General features: G+C 33.0%; 1 protein-coding gene across 1 annotated transcript; it reads right to left on the bottom strand.

Annotated features, from left to right (window-relative positions):
- Positions 1-1,488: 1,488 nt before the first annotated feature.
- On the bottom strand, positions 1,489-21,665 carry Ras64B (ras-like protein 2). The gene is made up of 6 exons (XM_089233722.1): positions 21,476-21,665; positions 19,758-19,845; positions 18,412-18,514; positions 14,620-14,728; positions 9,372-9,490; positions 1,489-4,262 (listed from the first exon to the last, which is right to left on the bottom strand). The coding sequence occupies exons 1-6, from the start codon at positions 21,578-21,580 to the stop codon at positions 4,187-4,189; spliced, it is 600 nt and encodes a 199-aa protein (XP_089089848.1). The 5' UTR covers positions 21,581-21,665; the 3' UTR covers positions 1,489-4,186.
- Between the last annotated feature and the right edge of the window lie 296 nt (positions 21,666-21,961).

Raw genomic sequence — 21,961 nt, 5'->3', positions numbered from 1 at the left:
TGACAACCAACTTTATGATCACTTTGCTGGACACACAATCAGAAATTTTTCATTTTTTGCATTGGTGTCAATATATATACATGCCAGTGCAGGTTTAAATTTTGGTTCAGGGACGGATGTCTTTGTAACAATATCACTCTTTTTGGAGTGGATTACATAGATTTCTTTGGTTAATGATAAAAATGCCAAATTAAAAACTTGCTTAACAATGACCAAATTTCAGTTCAGCAAAAATGACAATCTATATCTTCCCCCTCCTAAGTCTAATTTTAAATAACTTCATTCAAACATGTTAAAACCTTCCTCAAAGGCATGTTAGACTATTTTAAAAACAAGAATACATGTTTGCCATAATTTAAAAAATATTTCATAAGGTTAATTATTGGTGATTGTGAAATTTTCTCAACACTTCATGAGTTTTAAGAATTTGAACAATACAGAAACATAAATATAAAAATTTTGTACTTTACATAGCTTCCATTTTTAAGTCAATGTTAGTCCCTTTTTGTAAGCATGTAAATAGTCTTTTAAACACAATATTGCTTCTCCCTTCTGAAATACAGTAATGCGCCGACTTATGCAATTTTCTGTTAAAATGCCTAGTTACTGAAGTAAAGCACAATTTATGAGCATTACAAAATTATTGCTAAGATGGAAACAATGCTTTAATTATGGCATGATAATCCGGTAAGAATTGCCCAGTCAATCAGAACTGGTTTTAAAAATGCTAAAAGTGACAGACAGGAAAGCAGCTAAAGATGAAACTTTGCCAGATATTTTGAAATCAAGTTGGACCATTCAACCATATGGAATCATGGCTTTGTAAACAGCTATTATTTTTGAAAATGGTTTTGTTCACTACTTTTAATATGTGGAGTCAACTGTTATTGCGAGTCTTAAAAAAAGTTAGTACAAAATGATTTTATTCATAGACAGTGCATAGTTATCTGCCACTCTAATTAATTTTGACACACTTGTAAATTTTTTTCCTTGTCATTAATAATAAAATTACTCTGTTTTAACACAAGCAGCTTAAATTATTTTAATGGACCAAGGCGTTATCAAACATCACACTAACACATGATGTGCTTGATATTTTTGAGCATAATGATTCTAATGAACACAGAGTAACAGCCACAGACAAGAAATTAAAAAAAAATGTTTCAACGAGAAATTTTACGTGAAAAGAAAAATGCATTGTGTCGCCAGACAAGTTTCTTAAAACTTTTATGAATGCATCTACATCAAAACAACTTTCACATTTCTGTTTCAATAATAATTTAAATATTTCAATCATTTTAAAATTATACATAATGTAATTGTAGTTTTGATTATTTTTTCCCAAAGACTTGTTTTTAAGTATTGGTCCCAATAAACTAATATTTAATGTACTTGTGTGTGCAAAATTGTAAAACTGACTTTTACACTTATTGTCAGTCCAACCAATCATGTAATTTTGGATAATATTGTAGGCCTAAAACAAAATTTTGTAAAATGATTTTAATCATTTTGTAAGCTTGGTTACAGAAACAATATCAAACTTAATTTGACAGTAACAAATTAATTTGATGAATATTTGAAAATTAAGATTAGAAGCAAATCTCAAATCAATATCATTTAAAAATGGCAACAAGAATTCCTTTATCTTGAAGGAAAAAAATAAACAACTTTCATAGCAAAAATATACAAGCTACAATTATAATTTGTTTATACTTGCTTTTAATCGCAACATTTCATTTCAGAAAAAATCATTTCATTTAAAAAAAATTTAACATATATCATTTCTTTGGTATCAACAATGAACTTGTAATTAACATCAAAACTTGAGCTATTAAAAATTTGAATACTCAAAAAAGTCATATTGTAACAAAAGTCATGTCGTACAAACACAAATTCGCAAAACTATTCATATAAAACATCTCAGAAAATCTATCATAATCAAGAAGTTACAGAGGTATTTACCAACTCAGGTATTTTTCTATTTGTTCTCTAAATTATTTCAAAGGCATTTAATATTTCTCTTGAATTTTTAGTCATTTTTAATGGCAAATAAATATAATTACCAAAGTTCAATTAAAATAAGCTTGAGTTTAATCTACAATAAATTTATTTTTTGTGGTCCCATATTTCGATAAATTAGTCATTTGTTAAAATTAAATTGAAGGCATGTAGAATAATGGTAATATAGAAAATGTTTTAAATTTATGAAAATCAAATAAAAAAATTTTAACTCAAATATGTTTTCAAGAGTTTTCATTTATTTTTAAAAGATTTTTTTCAGATCAGAGTCCATGAGATGTAATTGTATAAAATGTTTACATTGCTTGTAAAGCTGAATATTTAATGAAAATATTAAAAATGAATTTTTCAAAGTGCCTTTTTTGGTACGATACAAAAAAAAATATTCTCTCTCAAACATAAAATCATTATGAATGCTTCTCAAGTCATTTAACCCTAAACTGCTCCCACCAAGACTAGACAATAGGATTAGTAATCTGCTGATCTTAGGGAAGAAAAGGAAAGGTGGGGGGGGGGGGGTGTAATAGAAAGTTATATCCCCAAACCCAAAACTATCTTCAGTTTAAGTGAAAAGTTTTAAGATTTTTTGAGAAAAGAAATCTTGAATAATCATCTACACAAATGCAGAATTTTTCCTCCACATATTTTCAAACACATTTCCCATAAGAATATATATGACATTCCAAAGCATGAAACATTTATTTCTAGGCACTTGGCTTTAATTTTCATAAACTTAGAAATGAGCATAGATAATTTGAGCAAGCATTCTATGTATTTATATACCCTTATTTTATTTTCTGCAGCAGGTGATTGAATGAATTAACTTATTGAAAGCTGGAATTTTAAAACCATAAACAATTCAATTATCCTGAAATATTTCTTGAATTGCGGCACATAAGTATTATAAATGTTACAAGCAAAATACCATGATAAAACAAACTATGGTAATTAATTTCCATCATTAGTTACAGAATGACAAGGGCTGCCCAATGCAAGAAGATATATACAGAATACCATAGGATATCAGCATGTTTTGAATTTTGCTTTGCAATTGGTGGAAAGGAATGTGGTGCATGGAATGTACTAAAAATGATCACTATATTTTCAAATTGATTGTTTGCATTAAAAAAAAAAAAGAATTGAACAGCTCAAAAGGAGACAAGATCAAAGGGAACAAAGATAATTATTTCTTGAAGATGACTTTCATATATCCTTCAAAAACCTCCTGATACAAATTATTTGAAGCCTGTCGCACCACTGTGAGATGCTGTGGAAATTTTATTATACTGACATTACTCCACCAAGGAAATCCATAACTAAATATATAGTCAATATGAAATATTAATTAATACAATAAACTTGATAGCTTCGCATTTTAATTAACATGAAACCAGAATAAAAACTTGACTAATACTAATTCGCACAGATGTCATTAATTTCATGTTATTAGAGATAGCATCTTAAAACCAATAAATCAATTTGAGATATTTTTTCCACTCTTTTATTACTTGAATTATTGCAATGCAACTGATTCATGCTGATTACCTCAAGATATACCTAAGCACTAAATTAATGCTTTCCCACCAGACTTTTAATACCATTTCATCTGTGTGTGTTCAAAAAATATTCATTCATGTCATGACTAATTGAAATAAAAATTTTTACAAATTAAATGACTCATTTCACATTTAGCATATGTAAATTTTCACAAATATACAAAAATACAGTTAAAATACAGAACAGATTCACATGCACAATTCAACATAAAATTTAACACAAATGCTTTAGTGATGCTTTTTCATAGCAAAAAAAACTATTCTTTCAGGAAATGGCAGAATAAATACAGCTCACACCATTCTCAAATGTAAATATAGCACATTCTAATGTGCAACACTCAGATATTCCGCACATTAAAGCATGTATATATATATGTACACTTCCATGTATTTCTAAAGCAGCTACTTGAATATAATATTTAATGCAAAATAAGAGCACCATTAAGTAGAAATAGGTGGAAAATAAATTGGGTATATATATGTATATATATGGAACATGAGAATTCGGTAACAGTTATGAAACCTTTTTAAAAACTTGAACACATTCAACATGAAAATTCAATTGAATCCACCATGTAGCAAATGCTGTATAGCAAAATATTTCATAAAGGTCAAAGAATGATGCATTTCCTCTTGGGCTTTGATTTGGAGGGTTTAATGGGGGGTCTCTCGGCAGCTTGGTATTTCCTGTTGAAAAATTGTTTTAAATTAAATATAAAGTTTTTTATCAAACATACATTGTACACACATATGCAAAACCGTAGAACAGCAGAGAAAACTACAGCAGCAATATGAATTTTTTTTTGGCAATTGGAAATTTCTTTGGCAAAAGAAAAAAGTGCAAGTAGATGATGCTGTACTTTGGCCAGCAGTATAATCTATTTTGTGCAACCACATCATTTTGACAGTTCAATAGCATCAGTGTGTGGATAGCACAACTTTCATCAAGATGCACATCGCAATACCAGCAAAGCAGCTGCTAAAGAACCATTTTGACAATAACAGGATGGCATGGCACCTGGTCAGCCGTCAGTTCACTGGAACAAGCATTTTTGTGCTTTCACCTCATAGCCATTTCACGGTAGACAATATATTTAATGTTTCTTGAGTAAGTTGTAGTTATTTGTTTAATTACTTCATTTTTGTGATGTTTCCATGACTTATGAAATTGTGCAATGCCATTTTGCCCTGAATGGCCATCGTTCCCATTCTGCAAGCGAATTTGAGTTGGATGAGTACAGTGTCGTTAATTTTCCATTTTTAAGTATTTTTTCCTCTTTGCCATATAAAATTCTATTGCTTCAGGAATATTCATGTAGATTTTCAAGTCATTCTGACAATGGTTCTTCTTCTACAGTGTTTTACATCAGAACTTTAGTTATAATCACCCTGTATATTGTAAATCATCACTAATTAATCTGCATTAGTTATGCTTCATTAAATACATTATATGCACCTAATTTTTATCACAGTTTTTGTAAAATAGCTTCCTAATTAAGTATACTGAAAGTAACTGGAGAAAACACTTAAATCATGTGGTTAATAATAACATTAAGAATTTTCAAAAACAAATTCATTAAGAAGAAAAAAAATTAAATTGCAAAAGATGGTTTTATTAAAAGAAAAAAATATTTATAAACTAATTAATATGGTAGTAGGGTTAATTTTTTTAAAAAAATAACATGATCCTCACATATTCTCAAGGGATCGGCATGATCCGTCCAGGGAATTTGTTAATTACATTAATAAACATTTTATTTTAATTATTAGAAATTTGAATGATTTTTCAGAAATGTTAGTTTTTAATGTTAATGCTATTTAAACCAAAAAAAAAATGGGTTTTTTTACCAACCTTGCATGTTTAGCATGTAAAAAAAGAGAAGAATTTTTTTTATGAAATACATTTCAATTTACAGTAGAGTGTCACTAATTCAAGGTGATAGGACCAAGGCAACCTTGGATTACAAAAAACTCAGATTATCTGAAAAAATAGAAATAGACTTTTAGGGTGGGGGGAGGGTTACACTTATGCATTCTTACCTACATATTGTTCTTAATTCAACTGCTCAGTTCATGAAGATTAGGGCTGTTAAAACCAATGGCCTCTTTATAAGGGAGATAAAAGGGGTTTTCATATCCCTGGGACCAGATATAGAGAGATGTTATTATTTACACTCTAAATTTACTATAGAGAGGCCTGGGAAAAATTCTGGAGTGGGGTCCAGCGAGGACCCCAGCCTAGAGATCAAGAACTCTTAAAACTGAAATTACTCACATTCATTGGAAAAATGAAACAAAGAGCAGTCTTGACAAAAAAGAGAAAGAGGTTTGAGAAGGAATTTCAAAAAATTCCAACACCTCTGGTTATTCGAAATCTTGACTTATCGAGACTCTGCTGTACTTCAGTAGACTTATTTGCTGTAGCACTTTATTCCCAGCTACGGGCAATTTATAAGCAATAATTAGGGATGCCTTGTAAATGATCCCAATTTCCTATATTTTCTCGATAAAATATGGTCATCTTGATTGTAGTTAAATAAAAACTTTGTGTATAGTATTTGAGAGCATCAGATATTTTTTTTACCTTTAAAGAAATCTTAAAAATGTCAATCTCAGTTGTAACATCTGGGTTATAATTACAAAATTTTATGAAACCTTTTGTTTTATTACAACTTAGTTTTACTGTAGTTTGTTGGAACTTTACAGCATGAATTACAGCACACGTTTATCAGTGCATTACAATATTACATGACACACTCTGTCCCAAAAGTTTATAGAATCTTGAAAAAGTAGTTTTTTAGATGAACGAAAATAAATGCATGGATGTGTGAAAAATATTTTCATACCAGATGTAATTGGCATTCAACAACTCATTTGAAAGAAAAAACATTTTTATACCAAAATAGAGAACAAATACAAATGAAAGCTGTCCCAAAAATTTATAGAATATTCAAATACATTATAATTTCTGAAAAATATGTTAATTAATAACTAATAAATTTTTCCACTATTTTGAATGACACCAATAAGTGATCTTCCCTGAAAAAATTAAACTTTGTAGGAGTGTGGGCTCAAATTCTACCATTCAGCTTCTATGCCATGTTTCAAGGCATCCACCAAGCTGAACTGCCACTTATTGGAGTAGACTTTATGGGTCATTATGCTCCACGCACTTTCTGACTGAGATCAGAACTCATCTGTGACCAGTCCAGTATAGTCACATTTTTTTATTTTGAAATAGGTTTTCACAACATTGGACAAATACACTAGAGCATTATCATGATGAAAAACACCAGTTCTATCCCCCCTAAAATTTAACCAAAAAGAATGAAATGATTTTATAGTGTCTCTATATATTTCTGTGCATTCTTTCTTCTATCTAGTATTACTAAAGATATGTGTCTGTTGAATGTGGAGGCTGCCCATACTATCACCAAACCTCCACCCTGACGTCTGCTGAATTATCAGCATAGTCCATTCCTGATATCTTGGGTACCAATGTAAACTGCTGTACCAATTTTTGATATCACTCTGCAACTGTTATCTCTATTGGTTGTAATTTCACTCACCCCTTTCATTATTGTTAAGGAACATGTGTTTTTTTCTCAAACGTGAGATTGTAAATTCGTAATAAAAGAATTTTCCTGAGAGAGAAAAATTCACTGTTTTCCAAATTTCATTGAAATAAAAGCAGTTGATAACACTAATTAAAATAGAAAGACGTATATATATATATATATAGTAGGAATAAAAATTAAGAGATATGAAGATACAGAATGAAGAAATAGTTAAAAAAAGGAATAGAATTTCCTTTTAAGTATATATACATATAAATCGATAGGTATTCTGTCATTACCATGGAACATTCCTCAAGAGTTGGGATGACAGGGCTACAGTCGTCTGGGGCCCCCGGATGATTCTTGTCATTTTTTGTTTTTTCCAGCTACAAGTTTACTATAGCCCTTTAAGACCAGGAAATTTTTGAAAACATGAATATTTGTTAAGTATTTCACCTGCACGATCGTTCGAGCTGAGGTTTAAAGGGTTAAAAGGGACCTTGAAAGGTTGGTCTGAGGGCCCATCAAAGATTCCAGCCTAGGAGGCCTGGCTGCAGGATGTGGGGCTATGGTCATCATAAAAGCTTGTGAGACCTTATTTTATGGCAGATACTGAGAAATCATCAACTCATTTTTTTTTCAAAATTCTATAATTTTGTTTGAGCTAATTTACACCATATGATTTTCCTGCACTGAATATGCTACCAATTATACCATAAAACACATTATGAATAGCTTACCGTTGTGTTGCGGTTTTTTTTATTTTTCCTGCAGGTCTGTATATTTAAATATTTCTTAATTTCCCATGGGCTATAGCAGTTCCAATTTCATGAGAGAGTCGTCCAGTACTTAGTTTCTTTTTGACAGTTTTGTACTATAGGAGAGGTAAAATCTTCTTCAACCAATCATTTTGAGTATTGCACATGTGCTATTGAAAGGACTGAAGTTAGAAGGAACAGAGATTCGTGACAATACCTTGTAAAGGCTATGCATTGGGACCACCTAAGTTATGTTTCTTTTTGCCACTCAAAATAACACTGATCCATTTGTCTCCTTCAGCTATGTAATTTTGAGTCCACTCAAAACTCTCAAAATGTGGTGTGGTGTGTTGTGCATGTTTGAATGTGGTGCTTTGTCAGACTTCGGGTAGAAACCATTCTTTTTATCAACCTGTCATCATGTGAAGGTCTTCTCAAATGTGATTTTGAATGATAAGGCGTCTTGCTGGCTAAAATGTGATAAATTATGCTTTTGCAAAGATTTAAAGCCTTTGAAAAATATTCAGTAGGCTTACCTAGCAACTTTGACCTCAAAATTTTGTTAATCTTGTCTTCAGAAAGCTATGTTGCTTTTGCCGTATTGTAAACAAAAGATTCTCATGCACCTTATTTTGTCTTACTGCATTTATAGGTTTCAAGCCTTTTGTCTCATTCATGCATTTCAAATTTGCATACATTCACTAATTTCCATAAATTTTTGGGACACATAATTTTAACAAATTAAAGATTATAAGCAAAATTTTCATTATTTTATGAAAAATGCTCTTTATAATTTGAAAAAGTACTTGCTTCTTCAAAAAGGAAAAATTACACTTTACTGTATCACATGCTAGAAAAGTTACACAGAAAAAAAATCTATAAACTTTTTGGACATAGTCTAAAGCAGTTTCTCAAACTTTTCATTCTATTGTCCCCTTATTCAAATTTTTTTCTTCTCATCGCCCCCCCCCAACTCAAGTCTACCCATAGGATCCTATACTTTGCCCTAAGCTTCTGCTACCCTTTGTTTTGCTTTGCCCACTTTGGGAAACGCTGGTCTAAAGTAATATTTCAATATTTTCTCTAGCCTAGTTTTCATCAAGAACCTTGGAGCTTAGGTTCATGAAAACAGAGAAAATGAAATAGCAGACTTCTGGCATTTATGTCATTTCGTGGTGGATGAATAAAGAACTGACTGAATGATTCTTCACAGATTTACTTCTAATGTGGTCTATGGGCTCTTGATTGGACTTGTCAGAAATTGGTGATGGCCAATCCAACAAACTGAATGATACATATTTGTTTTTCAATAAGTTTTCCAATTTGAGATTGCTACAGAAATTTTCTGGGCTTTCTCATAGAGTTAAACAAAACCCACCACTAAAGGGGGTCAATAGGTTTAATCATATTTTATTCATTTGGTTCCTATTGAAACATGTCAAAAGTAAAATGTGATACTACAAAGTAAAGAATATGCGTACCGAATCAATCTCACGAGATCGTGAAATGCAGCATCAACATTCATTCTTGACTTTGCACTGCATTCTACGTATGGGATCTTTAACTGCTGTGATCGTTGCTGTGCTTCGGTTACAGATATCTAAATTTATAGAAAATGCTGATTAAAATTAAGATATTCAAATACACTAGTACATTAAAAATATTTGTGAATATTAATACACTGCTCAAAACAATTAGGGGATACAGCAATTTCTGCTATAAACTGCAGATTAGTTAAAGTTTTGGAGACTGAAATGTGATCCAAAAGTATAGTACAACATGAGAAAAGATAAGCATACAACATGAGAAAAGATAAGCATACAACATGAGAAAAGATAAGCATACAACATGAGAAAAGATAAGCATACAACATGAGAAAAGATAAGCATACAACATGAGAAAAGATAAGCATACAACATGAAATAATAAAATTTTATTTGAGTTTCATGCTGAAGACTAACAAGAAAATACACATTTTATGCATAAAAAATAGAAAAATATGAATTTTCTTTGGATGAAAATCATTTCTAATATAGAGTATATGGCTTCCCCAGACAGAAAGCTATGTTTGTCACCCGTGAGACATGGACTCGCAGACATTATTAATGAGGGATTGGGATATTCTGCGCCACGAGTGCTGAAGTGCAGTTTCCCACTTTTGAACAATTTGTGGGGTGATAGACAATCGGCAATTCTTCTCCCTAGAATGCCCCAAACATGTTCAATTCATGTCAGAAGAAAAGGATGGCCAGTCCATTTGAAGGATTCCTTCGTCAAAATTGAAGTCATCTACAAGTCGAGTCCGATGTGGGGTAGCATTATCGCCAATGAAAAAGAATTCATTCCCAACTGCTGCAGCATAGGGGATCACAAAAGGTCTGAGAATCTCATCTCTATAGCACTGAGCTGTCAGTGAGCCATTCCTGATGATATGCAGGTCGATGAGGTAATTTATGGATACCCGCCCAGACCATCAATCTCCTTCATTCCTACTAGGTCCTTTCATGCAAGAATGCCAGATTGTTTTAAGTGCCATGTTCCTTCCAGATCAACAGTTGCCTATTGTCAGGTTAAAAAGTGAAACGGAACTCATCCGAGAACAGAACACTGGACCATTTGTTTTGATCCCAATTAACATGTTCTTGTGCTCACTGTCTGTGAGCAGCAGGGTGATGTATGTTTGTATGTTCAAAGTAACGCACACCACAGGTCTGCTAGCATAAAGACCAACAGAGTAGAGTCGGTTTTTGACAGTTAAGTTCACAGTTTACACTTCAAAGCACTGGTTCCAGTGACTGTCTGAAGTTGCTGTAGATATGTGACATTCATCATGTGGTTTCTCCTGGCTCTCAGTTTCAAATATCAATGTTATCTGAAGATGAGGGCAAGGTCGTAAGCCTTCAACATCACAAAATGATGATAACTGAATCTCCAGTTACCAAAAAGCAACTCTAAAAATGGGAAATCACACTTTCAGGAAACGTCCAATGGCTTTCACTACAACGGATTGTTTTTAACCTGCTTGTAGATGGCAATTTACACCTCCCAGCTTCTAATTCTGTTAAGACATTGCATTCATTTGTTGAAGCAATCAAGAAGCATTCGATCATTTTCTTTTGGCCACCTTTATAACATTCGTTGCAGGCGATGCAGATGACACGAGTTTTGACTTTACAAAAAAAAAAATTACATACTCTGAAGTTTGCAAATCTGATAAATTTGCATTTCAATCCTTTTTCTTTCACCATGGATAAAAAACAAGGTGGTTATGTAGCTAATTATCACCAAATTCACAATATCCTTGCATTATATATTATTATACTACAGTATACACAATATAATATGCCAATGCATGCCGATGTTGGTGAGCATCCATTGCAGCAGTTTTACATCATCTCCCTGTGATTTTAAATGAACAAAGAGTGAATTTGCTGCCTCCTAGTCTAGCATCTGAGGCATCCAATTCAGTTGCCTTTCCCAATCATGGTCCTTAGACAATGTATACTCCTGCTGCAGAATATAGTTCTGGCATATTGTAGTTTGTTGAGAAACATATACAGAATTTTTCAGAGTTATTCATGATTTTGGAGAAACTACAGAAAAACATATTGTTTAAAACCAACAGAACTGAATTTAAAACCAATAAATCAGAAAAATATTGGTTACTATCATGAGTAATCCATAGCAACTGCATCCACATTTGGTTCTATATCTTCAAAAGTTACATCACCAAAATCTCTGTCATGTGTTGACCTGTATTTTGTCATAATTTTTTTCCCATTTAATTTATTTGTTGATGGCTATGTAATAGTCTTGCACATACAGACGTGCCAACTTTTTGAATCCAGAAATCAGGAAATTCTCTCGAGGGGGGTACCCCCCCCCCCCGGCACTCATAGACTCGATTAAAAAGAAATTCACAAAAAAAACTTTTTTAATCAATTAAGAAAAAGTTCCATTTCCCCCCCTCCCCCCAGGCAGATCAGCACTGCCCCTGAGCAGAATATAACTCCATGTCAGTCTTTCCATGCAGAATAGAGAAATCATATCTATATACTGTTCTCATAAAACATAAGTATTTCCTTTTGTGGATGCTATCTGTGATTGATAATCTTGGGTATATGAACTCTTAAAAGCTTTATATTTAGCTTTATATAGCTTGAAGTTTTATATTTTCTTTCTGAAAACATTTAATCAGAGGAAAAAATTAAAAACTTCAAAATACAAAGCTGCTGACAAAAAACTTGTGTTTACCGCACGGCTGTTAATGGAATACAATAACGAATATACAGGAATTTCGGCAACCAATGGCTTACCCCTGATAAATGATTGCCGATAAACACAATGTAAACAAAGTCACGTCTTTGCCAGTTGCTTAAATGCGGTCACCAAGATTTTTTTTACAGCTGCCCGATGGGAATAATGACCACAGCTGTCCTCTATGGGTATTTTTCCTAATGATGATGGCAATTATTGATGTCACGACAATGTGAAAGCTCGCGTAAAATCTAATTTTCTGCCAAAATCTGGAGAAATTTTAACAAATCCGAAGAGCAGGAGGAAGGATGAAAAATCCGGAGGCTTGGCAGGTCTGCACATATATGCAACTTATTTTCGCTCTTTGTCACTTCCTTTGGGCGCCCGGCCTCAAGGCTAAAACTGTGTTCCATAATATGTTACAGAATTACACAGAGATTTTTTCTGTAGAACTACTGTAAATTGGAATGATAGGTTAATTAAATATTAGCATGTTTATCACCATTCTTTCCACAAATAAAATATTTTGATTTAAACATATATCAAACATTTTTGTTGTTTTATCATATATAATAGGAGGCATTTCAAAGTCTGTACTTACATATTATGGCTGCATATGTTAAAAGTATCCATTCATTGAACTTTGGTGGAATGATAGGTGATTTCAGCCAGTGGCGTCAAAGCAAGGGTGCCGTGGGTGCAAGCACCTAGTACATTTCGTGGCACAGATTAGAGCACCCCCATAATTAATAGCAATAATTAATTCTATTGTTAACAATCATATCCTACTCTCCTGTACAAAACTTAAGCCAAGCACCAAAGGGGTCTGAAACCCTTTCAACATCGTGCTTATGGGAGTATACAGTTCCAGCCGGCTGTTTTGAATGATATTACTGTTCAACTGCCAATACATATCAACAGTTGCCACATGCAGAGGGGCAAATTTTAAAGTTGGAAGATTCTAAGAGAGGGAGTGATATGAGTGCACTCTATGTGTGGTTGTTTATTGGATGCTTTTTTTCTTTATCACTGGTCTCTCTCTCAAATTTTAAACAAAAATACAATCAAATGGAGCAGATGTATTGGAGTAGAACATACAACCCTGAGTACCAGCGAGTGAATGTTCGAGAGGCCCCATCGGGGTTTTTTAGTTTTGGTTCTACATTTTTATCCTTTATAATAGTTACAAAAGTGATCTTGCAGTCAGGGCCGTCATTTCAACTTTTTCCAGAGGGGCGGCAAAGAACATGTACTCAATGTATTTATAATTTTATACATATATATTTGTATATATATATATACAAATATATATGTATAAAATTATAAAATTATAGATACATATATATACAAATATATATGTATAAAATTATAGATACATATATATACAAATATATATGTATAAAATTATAAAATTATAGATACATATATATACAAATATATATGTATAAAATTATAGATACATATGTATACAAATATATATGTATAAAATTATAGATACATATATATACAAATATATAGGTATAAAATTATAGATACATTGAGTGCAGTATAGTGCAGTGTAAGTCCAATGTGCAGTAAGTCCTGCAGAAGGAAGTTATCTGAAATTTATGAAATAAACTTTAAATTCCAAACATTGGCAAGAAATTTTTCAGTTTAATGTTTTAGAAAATTACTATAATGAACTCCAAACAGTTTTAGGTTTTGCCCAAATGGAAACATTAAAGTCGACCATTTTAGACAACTCCAACTATGCATGATTCAGTCGAGGGAAGGGAGATGAAGTTGAAAAATATTCTACACTTTTTGAGCTGCTTACTTTTCATAGACTTCAGATTTATGTGCAGTAAGTCCTGCTAAATATATGATAATCACATTTTTTTTTCAATTTTTCAATCGTTTTCCAATTTACTTTACCCCATTTCTGGTTTGTTTAATTCCCGGGGAACAAAAATCATTTTTCATTTCAAAAACAACAGAAATTTTTTAAGGTATTAACAATGGTTTTTCCCCATCATTCATATAGTTATTACTAAAATTATTATGCAATTTTTTACATGAACTACGTAACATGCAAAGAACAATTTTTTGCAATGAGCTTGGTGAGATTTGGCCATACCTTGTCAAGGTGCGCATCAATACATTGGTTAAGTGGCTTCTGTTGCCAAAGAATTGAGTGATGCAGCTCCCTCGTAGCTTTCCCTTCACTGCAAAGTTAATCATGTGAACAGACTATAAGTGACCAATTTTCATTCAACTTGTAGGGACTTGATGCAAAACCAATGTTAAAATTGTGACCTTTTTCTCATTTTTCATAACTTTTCTAAAACTTTGTAACTTTTCCACTGTTTTTGAATAAACATTGGTTCTGTTTAGGTGGAAGTGATGGTCACATATCTATTCAGAACACATGACCGAAGTGGTTGTGATTAATTTCCTGGTAGTTCATTTTTTAAAGGTACTGGTAATACTCACTATTCTTTGATGTTCCAAATCACATTTGTTTCCAACTAGAAGCATAGGGAATTCGTCACGGTCTTTAACTCGTAAGATCTGTTGATGAAATTTGTATATTTCTTCTAGGCTAGAGAACAGATAAAATTACAATTTCAATCAACCTAATATATATATTTCATCATTCGAAATGAAACTCTTATCTCAACCTTCATCTATAGTTCCAGCATTAAGTATTACCAGGCTAGCCACGTTTCTAGAAAAATTTTGGGATATATATATCATAAAATATAAGACATCTGCAGTAAAGAAAGAAAAATAAATCTCCCCTCCCTTATGAGCAACCGTTCATGATAATTCTTTGAGTTCAAGCATCAAGACCAACAGCAGTAATTGTTTGGTTCCTGAGCATATGGTTGATCAAACTTTTACAGGTAGAATATTAGTCCAGTAGTGTTTTCTTTTCATAGAGTCAAAGATAATGTTGTTAGAGGCACTCGTGATCAATGTCCTCTGTAATTTTTTACTTGTGCAGAGCTGTGTTTTCTGTGCACTGCAAGGTGAAATTTTGAACATTTGATTAATGGAACATTGCCCATGATATCAACAAAAATACTGATAGCAAATTTTTCATTGATATTTGCGTTTTGAATTCCCTAGAGCGGCAGTTTCCAACCTGTGCTCTGTGTGCATTTTTCCGGGGCTTTGAAAAAGATTAGGAAAGTAAAATACATCTTCAAATTCAGTAAATAAATAAAAACAAGAGGCTCCGCCATAGAAATTTATTTTAAAACAGGTTAGTGAGTCAGAAAGGTTGAGAACCTCAGCTCCAGTTCAATTCATGGAGAATAGAGTTAGTACAGTGCTCAGTATTAAAGCCATTGTGGTTCATATTTATCTTTGCCATTGATTGGAGAATGCCATGGAGATGTCAGAGCACATTTTTCTAATAATTTTAATTGAAAAGAAATTGATGTTATCATTCTATAATTATTTATAGTAGGTATCTTTATTCAGTTTGGGCAAGAAGATACCACTGGAGCTACTCCATACTTTAGGCATATGTCTTAAGACTAGGCTGGCTTAGAAGAGACTAATTGACTCATTACCAATAACATCCCATCATTTTTGTAAAGATAGGGTATATTCTGTCAATGCCTGGAGATTGGAAACGAGAAAAACCTCTTGACGCTTTGACACATCTGTCAAAGTTAACTAGTGACCCTCAGTTTAAAAACTTAATTGTTCCTGAAGTCTGTTCGTAAACTGAATTGTTCATGCATAAATTGAGTGTTGAAATTTGAATTTTGCAGAATTTTGTTGCTGTGACACATGAGAGCTGTTTTGTTTTTCCCTCTTCATTCTTGAGTGCATACTTTGAAACACCTATATCTAACATTTTGTTAGCATTTGTTGATTTCTGTGGCCGCTAGGCTAGGGTTACAAGATTCGAAAACGGAGAAAGGACTAAGTCTGCATGAGCATCATTAGTGATGTCACTTATTCTAATTTTTACAATAGATGGCACCACTATTCCAACCAACAAAACTGGCCACAATAATAATTTTTCCCAACTCTAAAACAGGAACTACTAAAAAAAGCAGGGACAAAAATTCTAGGAATTTCAATGATGTTAGTGAATGTGTGGGCGAAAAACACAAAAACACTCATATCAATGAAGAAATATGTGCTTCAAAGTGGAAAAAAAAATTTCCCAGAAAAAAAGAAAAATAATTCCAGAAACCTGAAAAGGAGGTCAAATTTCTCGAAACATAAGAGACATAAAAAAGGAGGACGGTTGCTAACCCTACGCTAGGCACATGTATACAAGCAAAAAGTTATTTTATGGCTTCTACCCTGTACATTGAAAAAGTCAGAATACCTGAAAAAAAATTATCGAAAAGGCTGCAGCCTTAAATTAGCTGCAGGAGTAAAAATTAAATTTTTGAAGTTAAAGCCACAGCTTTTATAATATTATTACAGGAAATTATACTAATTCCTCTCCCTCCGGCATCCTGAAAAAAATTATTCTATGATAGTGTGCTCCAAGATAAATTTGTCTCTGAAGTTGTCCTTATATCTTGTTTTTGATTGTAATATAAAGAAGTTTGTTTCAAGCCAGGTTCGCTAAATAGCAGAGGTTGGCCATAATTTAAACTTGGCATTGCAAAATAAAAATTTTCAAATTTTATGAAAATTAAAGTTATACTTGAGAGTTTAACCAGTCAACTGGTTACGACAGCAAATGCTGTCAAGGCCATACATAATGGTGGTGCCTAATACAGCAAATTCAGTCATGCTGATTTTTCTGTCTTCATCACATGAATATGACAGAATAATTTCTCATGTAGCTGCTGCCACCTGCAGAGCCCTCCTACTTTATTATCTCACCAATAGATGGTGTTGAACAATTACATTTCAAGGTCTGAGATTATTATTACTATTATCTTTGTCATGCATTGTTAGGTTGTATCCCCAAGCACTTTTTTTTTTTCAATTTCTGATTTACTTGTGAAGATGCATCAGTTTTATTTTACTCATATATCTTTTAGCAAAGAATCAGCTGTTATGGATCCAGATATATCCATCAGCAGCATTTCTTAGTCACAGGAAATATTATGAACAGGGCTTCAGTCCTGGGGTCTGGGATGATTCTCATCATGTTTTTTTTATGTTGCAAATTCATCATAAGGGGGCCGGTGAAAGTCTCGCCTGGGGGGCCGCAAAAGGTTCCACCCTAAGGGCCATGCTACCCTCTCTCCTTTTGGAGGTGTCATATTACGTCTCCTAACACATTTCCTGATGTTCATATTTTTTGCAAAAGACCCTCTTCCTAGTAGTGTATTACATGGGAGACACTTTCTACCTCATAAAATACATATAAAAATGCACTTTTCTTGTTTGTGACTTTTCAGTTCAACAAGTTTTTTTTTATCGTGATTTCAAATGTACAACAAAGAGCATGATAAACTAAGTTGTGATGTTTCCATAAAAAATGCAATCAAAAATTAGTTTAATAGCTTCAAACTCCTAAGAAAAGGAAAAAAAGGGGAGAAACATGTGCATCTTTGGAAAAAAGGGGCACAGCGGGTAGCACTCAGAGAGATTGACCAGTTGACTGGTTAAAGCCTAAAAGGAAAAAGTCTCTCATTGTTTAGTGGCTATAGTATAAAAATTGTTCTCTTATGCGTCCTTAGCTTTAAATGATTGCTTTTGTCCAGAGTTTCCCATCCTTTTTGTTCCAAAATTGCCCCCTTCATCAGAATTTTTTTTCTCCCATCGCTTGCCCCCCAATGCAAGCTAACCCATAGCTTCTATGCCCTCGGATCACTCCATTGCCCCTCCCCAGGGGTGATATTGCCTACATTAGGAAACACTGTCTCGTTATCAGCACCGTACAAGTAATAATTTGGCTATCTTATTTAAACTTTGATCCTTATTGCCAGCTCCACTAGAATAACATATTCTTTTCATAATAGAATGCAGATAACTTGGAGCCTACCTCCAAATAGCTTTTGCCTGATTTCGATAGACACTCAATTTTAAGAACCAAAGTGTTTTATGAACAATGGTCCCAAACAATATGTAAATGGGAAAGACGGTCATAGAAATTACAAACTTGATTTTATAAACTAATTGTGAACCTAAGCTGTTTGGATTCATAAAAATTAGCTCTTTGACTGATTTTTTTCCTAATTTATTCAACTTTATTATGGATGCATTCTTTGAGCAAAGAGCTGTTTAGAACTAGCTCCAAAATATAGATCCCATTCTGCATGGAACAGTGGATATCAGTGATATAACTAAAATTACCTGTTTCTATCTGTGACTGAAAAAACTAAAAGAAATCCTTCCCCAGATCTCATGTACTGCTCTCTCATAGCACTAAACTCTTCCTGTCCAGCTGTATCCAAAACTTGAAAAAGTATAATCAGCATGTCAAAACCAAATATATATATATATATATAGTCAAACTCAGTTTATACACAATCATGACTAATACCATAGCTGCCAACTTTTGAAAAGGAGATTTTTGCACGGACCCGCGCGTGTATTTTGTATAGTAAAACCACACTCCCTAATAAACACAAAAGGGATTTTTCCAAATAAATTAGCAATTTTACACACATGGAAGTTAAACCCTTGGGAATAAAATCCCTACGCAAAAAAAAAGTGAAATTGGAGGTCAAAACTTCAATGGTGATCTACAAAAAAAAATATTGTGTTCAATCAGAAACCATGTGAACAAACATTCTACGCGAATGACCCCAAAATCATCAGAAGATGAAGGAAAAAAAGAATCAATTTTTGAAGAACACTGACTTTTTATGATGCTTGATGTTTTTTGATTTCACATGGGTGATGATGTCAGTCTTTCCACCATGGCCGATGTTTATGTCCTTAACACAACTTATACAAAAAGAAAAAGTCTGCGTTTTTCTGGAACGTTTGATGAAAGGAAATTCATCAGAATAAGTATGTTTAAAATTTGTTTTTAAATGAAGTATGGAATTTTAGGGACAATTAGAGATTTTTTGTGATTTTCATAAAAATTCGGGAGATTTAAGAACTTTTCGGGAGGTTGAGAGATGAAGCTAAAATTTGGGAGAATTGGCAGCTATGTAATACTGTGGTGAAAAAAAAGATATGTCAGGAGAAAAATAATGATTAAGAAGAATAAAGATCAGAACTTTTCAAAAACATTTTTGGAGATAAATTTATTTCAGAAGTAGAGAAATAGGCCTATATCCGAAAAAAAAAATCATTTGAAAATTCACAATACTCATTTTATAAATAATTTGTTTTTGATTATCATTGTAATGCACTTGAAAAAACATTGAGGCCACTCCTCTTCTCGTCTAATTTGCATATACTTTCTCCTGAGAAAATATTGTGCACACTTATGTAGGGCAATGCCATAGTGTTTTCTTGCTGTAATGAAGTTCAGGGGGTGATCACATTCACATGTTTAATGTGCTGTCAGTTTTGTTCTCATCTTCCCCCCCCCCCCCCGCACAAAAAAGAATTTCTAGACACAGCCTTGGACATAGGCTATACAGTGACGATTGCATTATATGTTAATATTTTAATTTTGTTAATTTATATTTCAAAGAAAATATGAAAACAAATAGAACAAAACAAACTAAAAATATACTTACTGTCTAATCTAGCAACTTGATCATCAATAACACATTGTTTTGTGTAAGAATCCTCAATTGTAGGATCACAATCAGTTACAAAATATGACTATAAAAAAAAACATGTTATACTGATTGAAAAAATAACCTTAAATACACTTGTCAGAAACAACTTCGATGTGTATTCATAACAGGGATGGACAAATCGTAATAAAATCTAGGTGCCCCAACAATTTTTTCACCTAAAGAAAAAGGTCCAAAAAATGTTTATTTTAACTATTTCTGGACATAGTGACCCTCTTTCACGTTGGCAGATACTGCTATAAATTCCAAACATTTTGTGCTGCTGTTAGCCTGCAATTTAGTAACTGCACAAAGAAAATTTTAAGTGCCAATACCAATTTTTGAGTTACTATAGGGACCTGGCCCCTGGGATTTGTCCGGCTTTGATTTATAATATCAAACAATATTATTGACAATGATTATTGTACAATATGTGTCTATATAAACTATGAGATGAAACAATATTTGTACCTTGGGTGAAATAAAAATGGGTCTAAAAAATGAAGTTTTCATTTTCGAAACACTATAGTGCGGAAAAGTTGTCTCCTTCAATAAGAATAAAAACGCTGTAAAAACTTTCAAACTTTTTTGACATCTTCTGGTTACACATCATACTTATAGAAATTATTTATAGAATATGAAATTAATAGAAATTGAGAAAAAAATGAACATTTTTCTTCAAATTTTTAATATCACTTAAAATTACACGATCGACATGCTAGTTTGATATGCTTATTTTATGGTTCAATAAAGTAAAATAAATTAAAGCATCATTCATATTTCAATCTTTACTGGTCGCGCAATGTGTTAGCAAAATGGGAATCGACCATTATAGCTTCAAGTGTTCTGTAAGATATCAGAATGATAATGGACAGATTTTCTCCGTGTGGTTGACAAATTTAAAATTAGAAGAGAAACGAAAGAGTCTTGTCAGAACGAATTTGAAGTTTACAATTACATGTAATGAATAAATTTCTAACGTTTACTTTGAGGGTAGAAAAGATACCATACTTAGTTTGTCAAAAAAGTAAAAGCCAAGCATTTTCGCAGGAACAGAAAATAACATATTATTCTCCGATTCAAGAACCTGGATCAAGTCACGTTGAACATGTTTCTTCTTTCTCGAGTTTTTCAACCAACATAATTTGAAGCACTATTTCTCATCTGTTTGAACTGGGAATGGCACAAATGTCATTTACTCTTTCCAAAGACAATTCAATTAACTTTATTGTTTAAGCATTGTTAAGTATCTCTGTTTAAGCACGAGTGAAGATTTTTGAAGAACCCACCCGCACAGGTGAAGGGAGAAATGCAGGGCCGCAACTATGGGATGGGGGTGTAGGCGAGTCTGGCGCCCCGGACGCCGAACCAGAGGGGGCGTAGATTTCACCAATCAACCCCTCCTTCAGCATTACATGGGGGCGCCAAAATGCGCTCTTGCCCGGCTGACCAAACATCTAGTTGTGGCCCTGGAGAAATGCACCGCTATTTGTGTATTTGAGAAGGGGGGGGGGAATAATTTTCTCTGAACGAGAACGAAAGATTGGCCGACTCAATATGCCACAACATGGTTACGGGCCTGTTGGGATTAAGCGCATTTCAGTTTCACATGTATTAACAATCATTACTGCAATGGTCGGTGTCACTACTGTGCGAAGTCTATAAAATTTACTCACTTGAATGAACTGAATAGTGAGGGCACTTTTTCCTACTCCTCCTCCACCAACAACTACCAGCTTAAAATTCTGGTTATATGGATTACTTTCAGAGCTACGTGCCATGGTTGCGTTGATGAAAAATGTCAAACCTTAGTAAGAAAACAAAACCACATCAGCTGAGAAGTACAACGCCTAAAGCCATGCTTATTGCCTTACAAACCACTACAACAACCAAGTTTTTCCGGGTAGTCTTCTTTTAGATGAGACTAGCTGCGTAACCATACGTCCCGTATTTCTAGAGACATTTCTGTATTTCACGTGACATGTTGACTTTTTCTGCAAAAATGTCGCTTTTTTTACGTATTTTCAACGACGCCAACTTGACTTTTTATTATTCGTTAAAATCAACGATTGGAATTATCTTCCCAACTCATAAATTACATTACGATAATTTATGGCTATAAATAATAATAATCATCTCACATATTTTTCATGTTTTTTGGA

Source organism: Pholcus phalangioides, unplaced genomic scaffold (genome assembly GCF_987345545.1).
Source record: "Pholcus phalangioides strain wild (caught in Gottingen) unplaced genomic scaffold, Ppha-v1.0 ptg000007l_1, whole genome shotgun sequence".
NCBI classification, from domain to species: domain Eukaryota; kingdom Metazoa; phylum Arthropoda; class Arachnida; order Araneae; family Pholcidae; genus Pholcus; species Pholcus phalangioides.
This window is presented reverse-complemented; position numbering and strand designations above follow the sequence as displayed.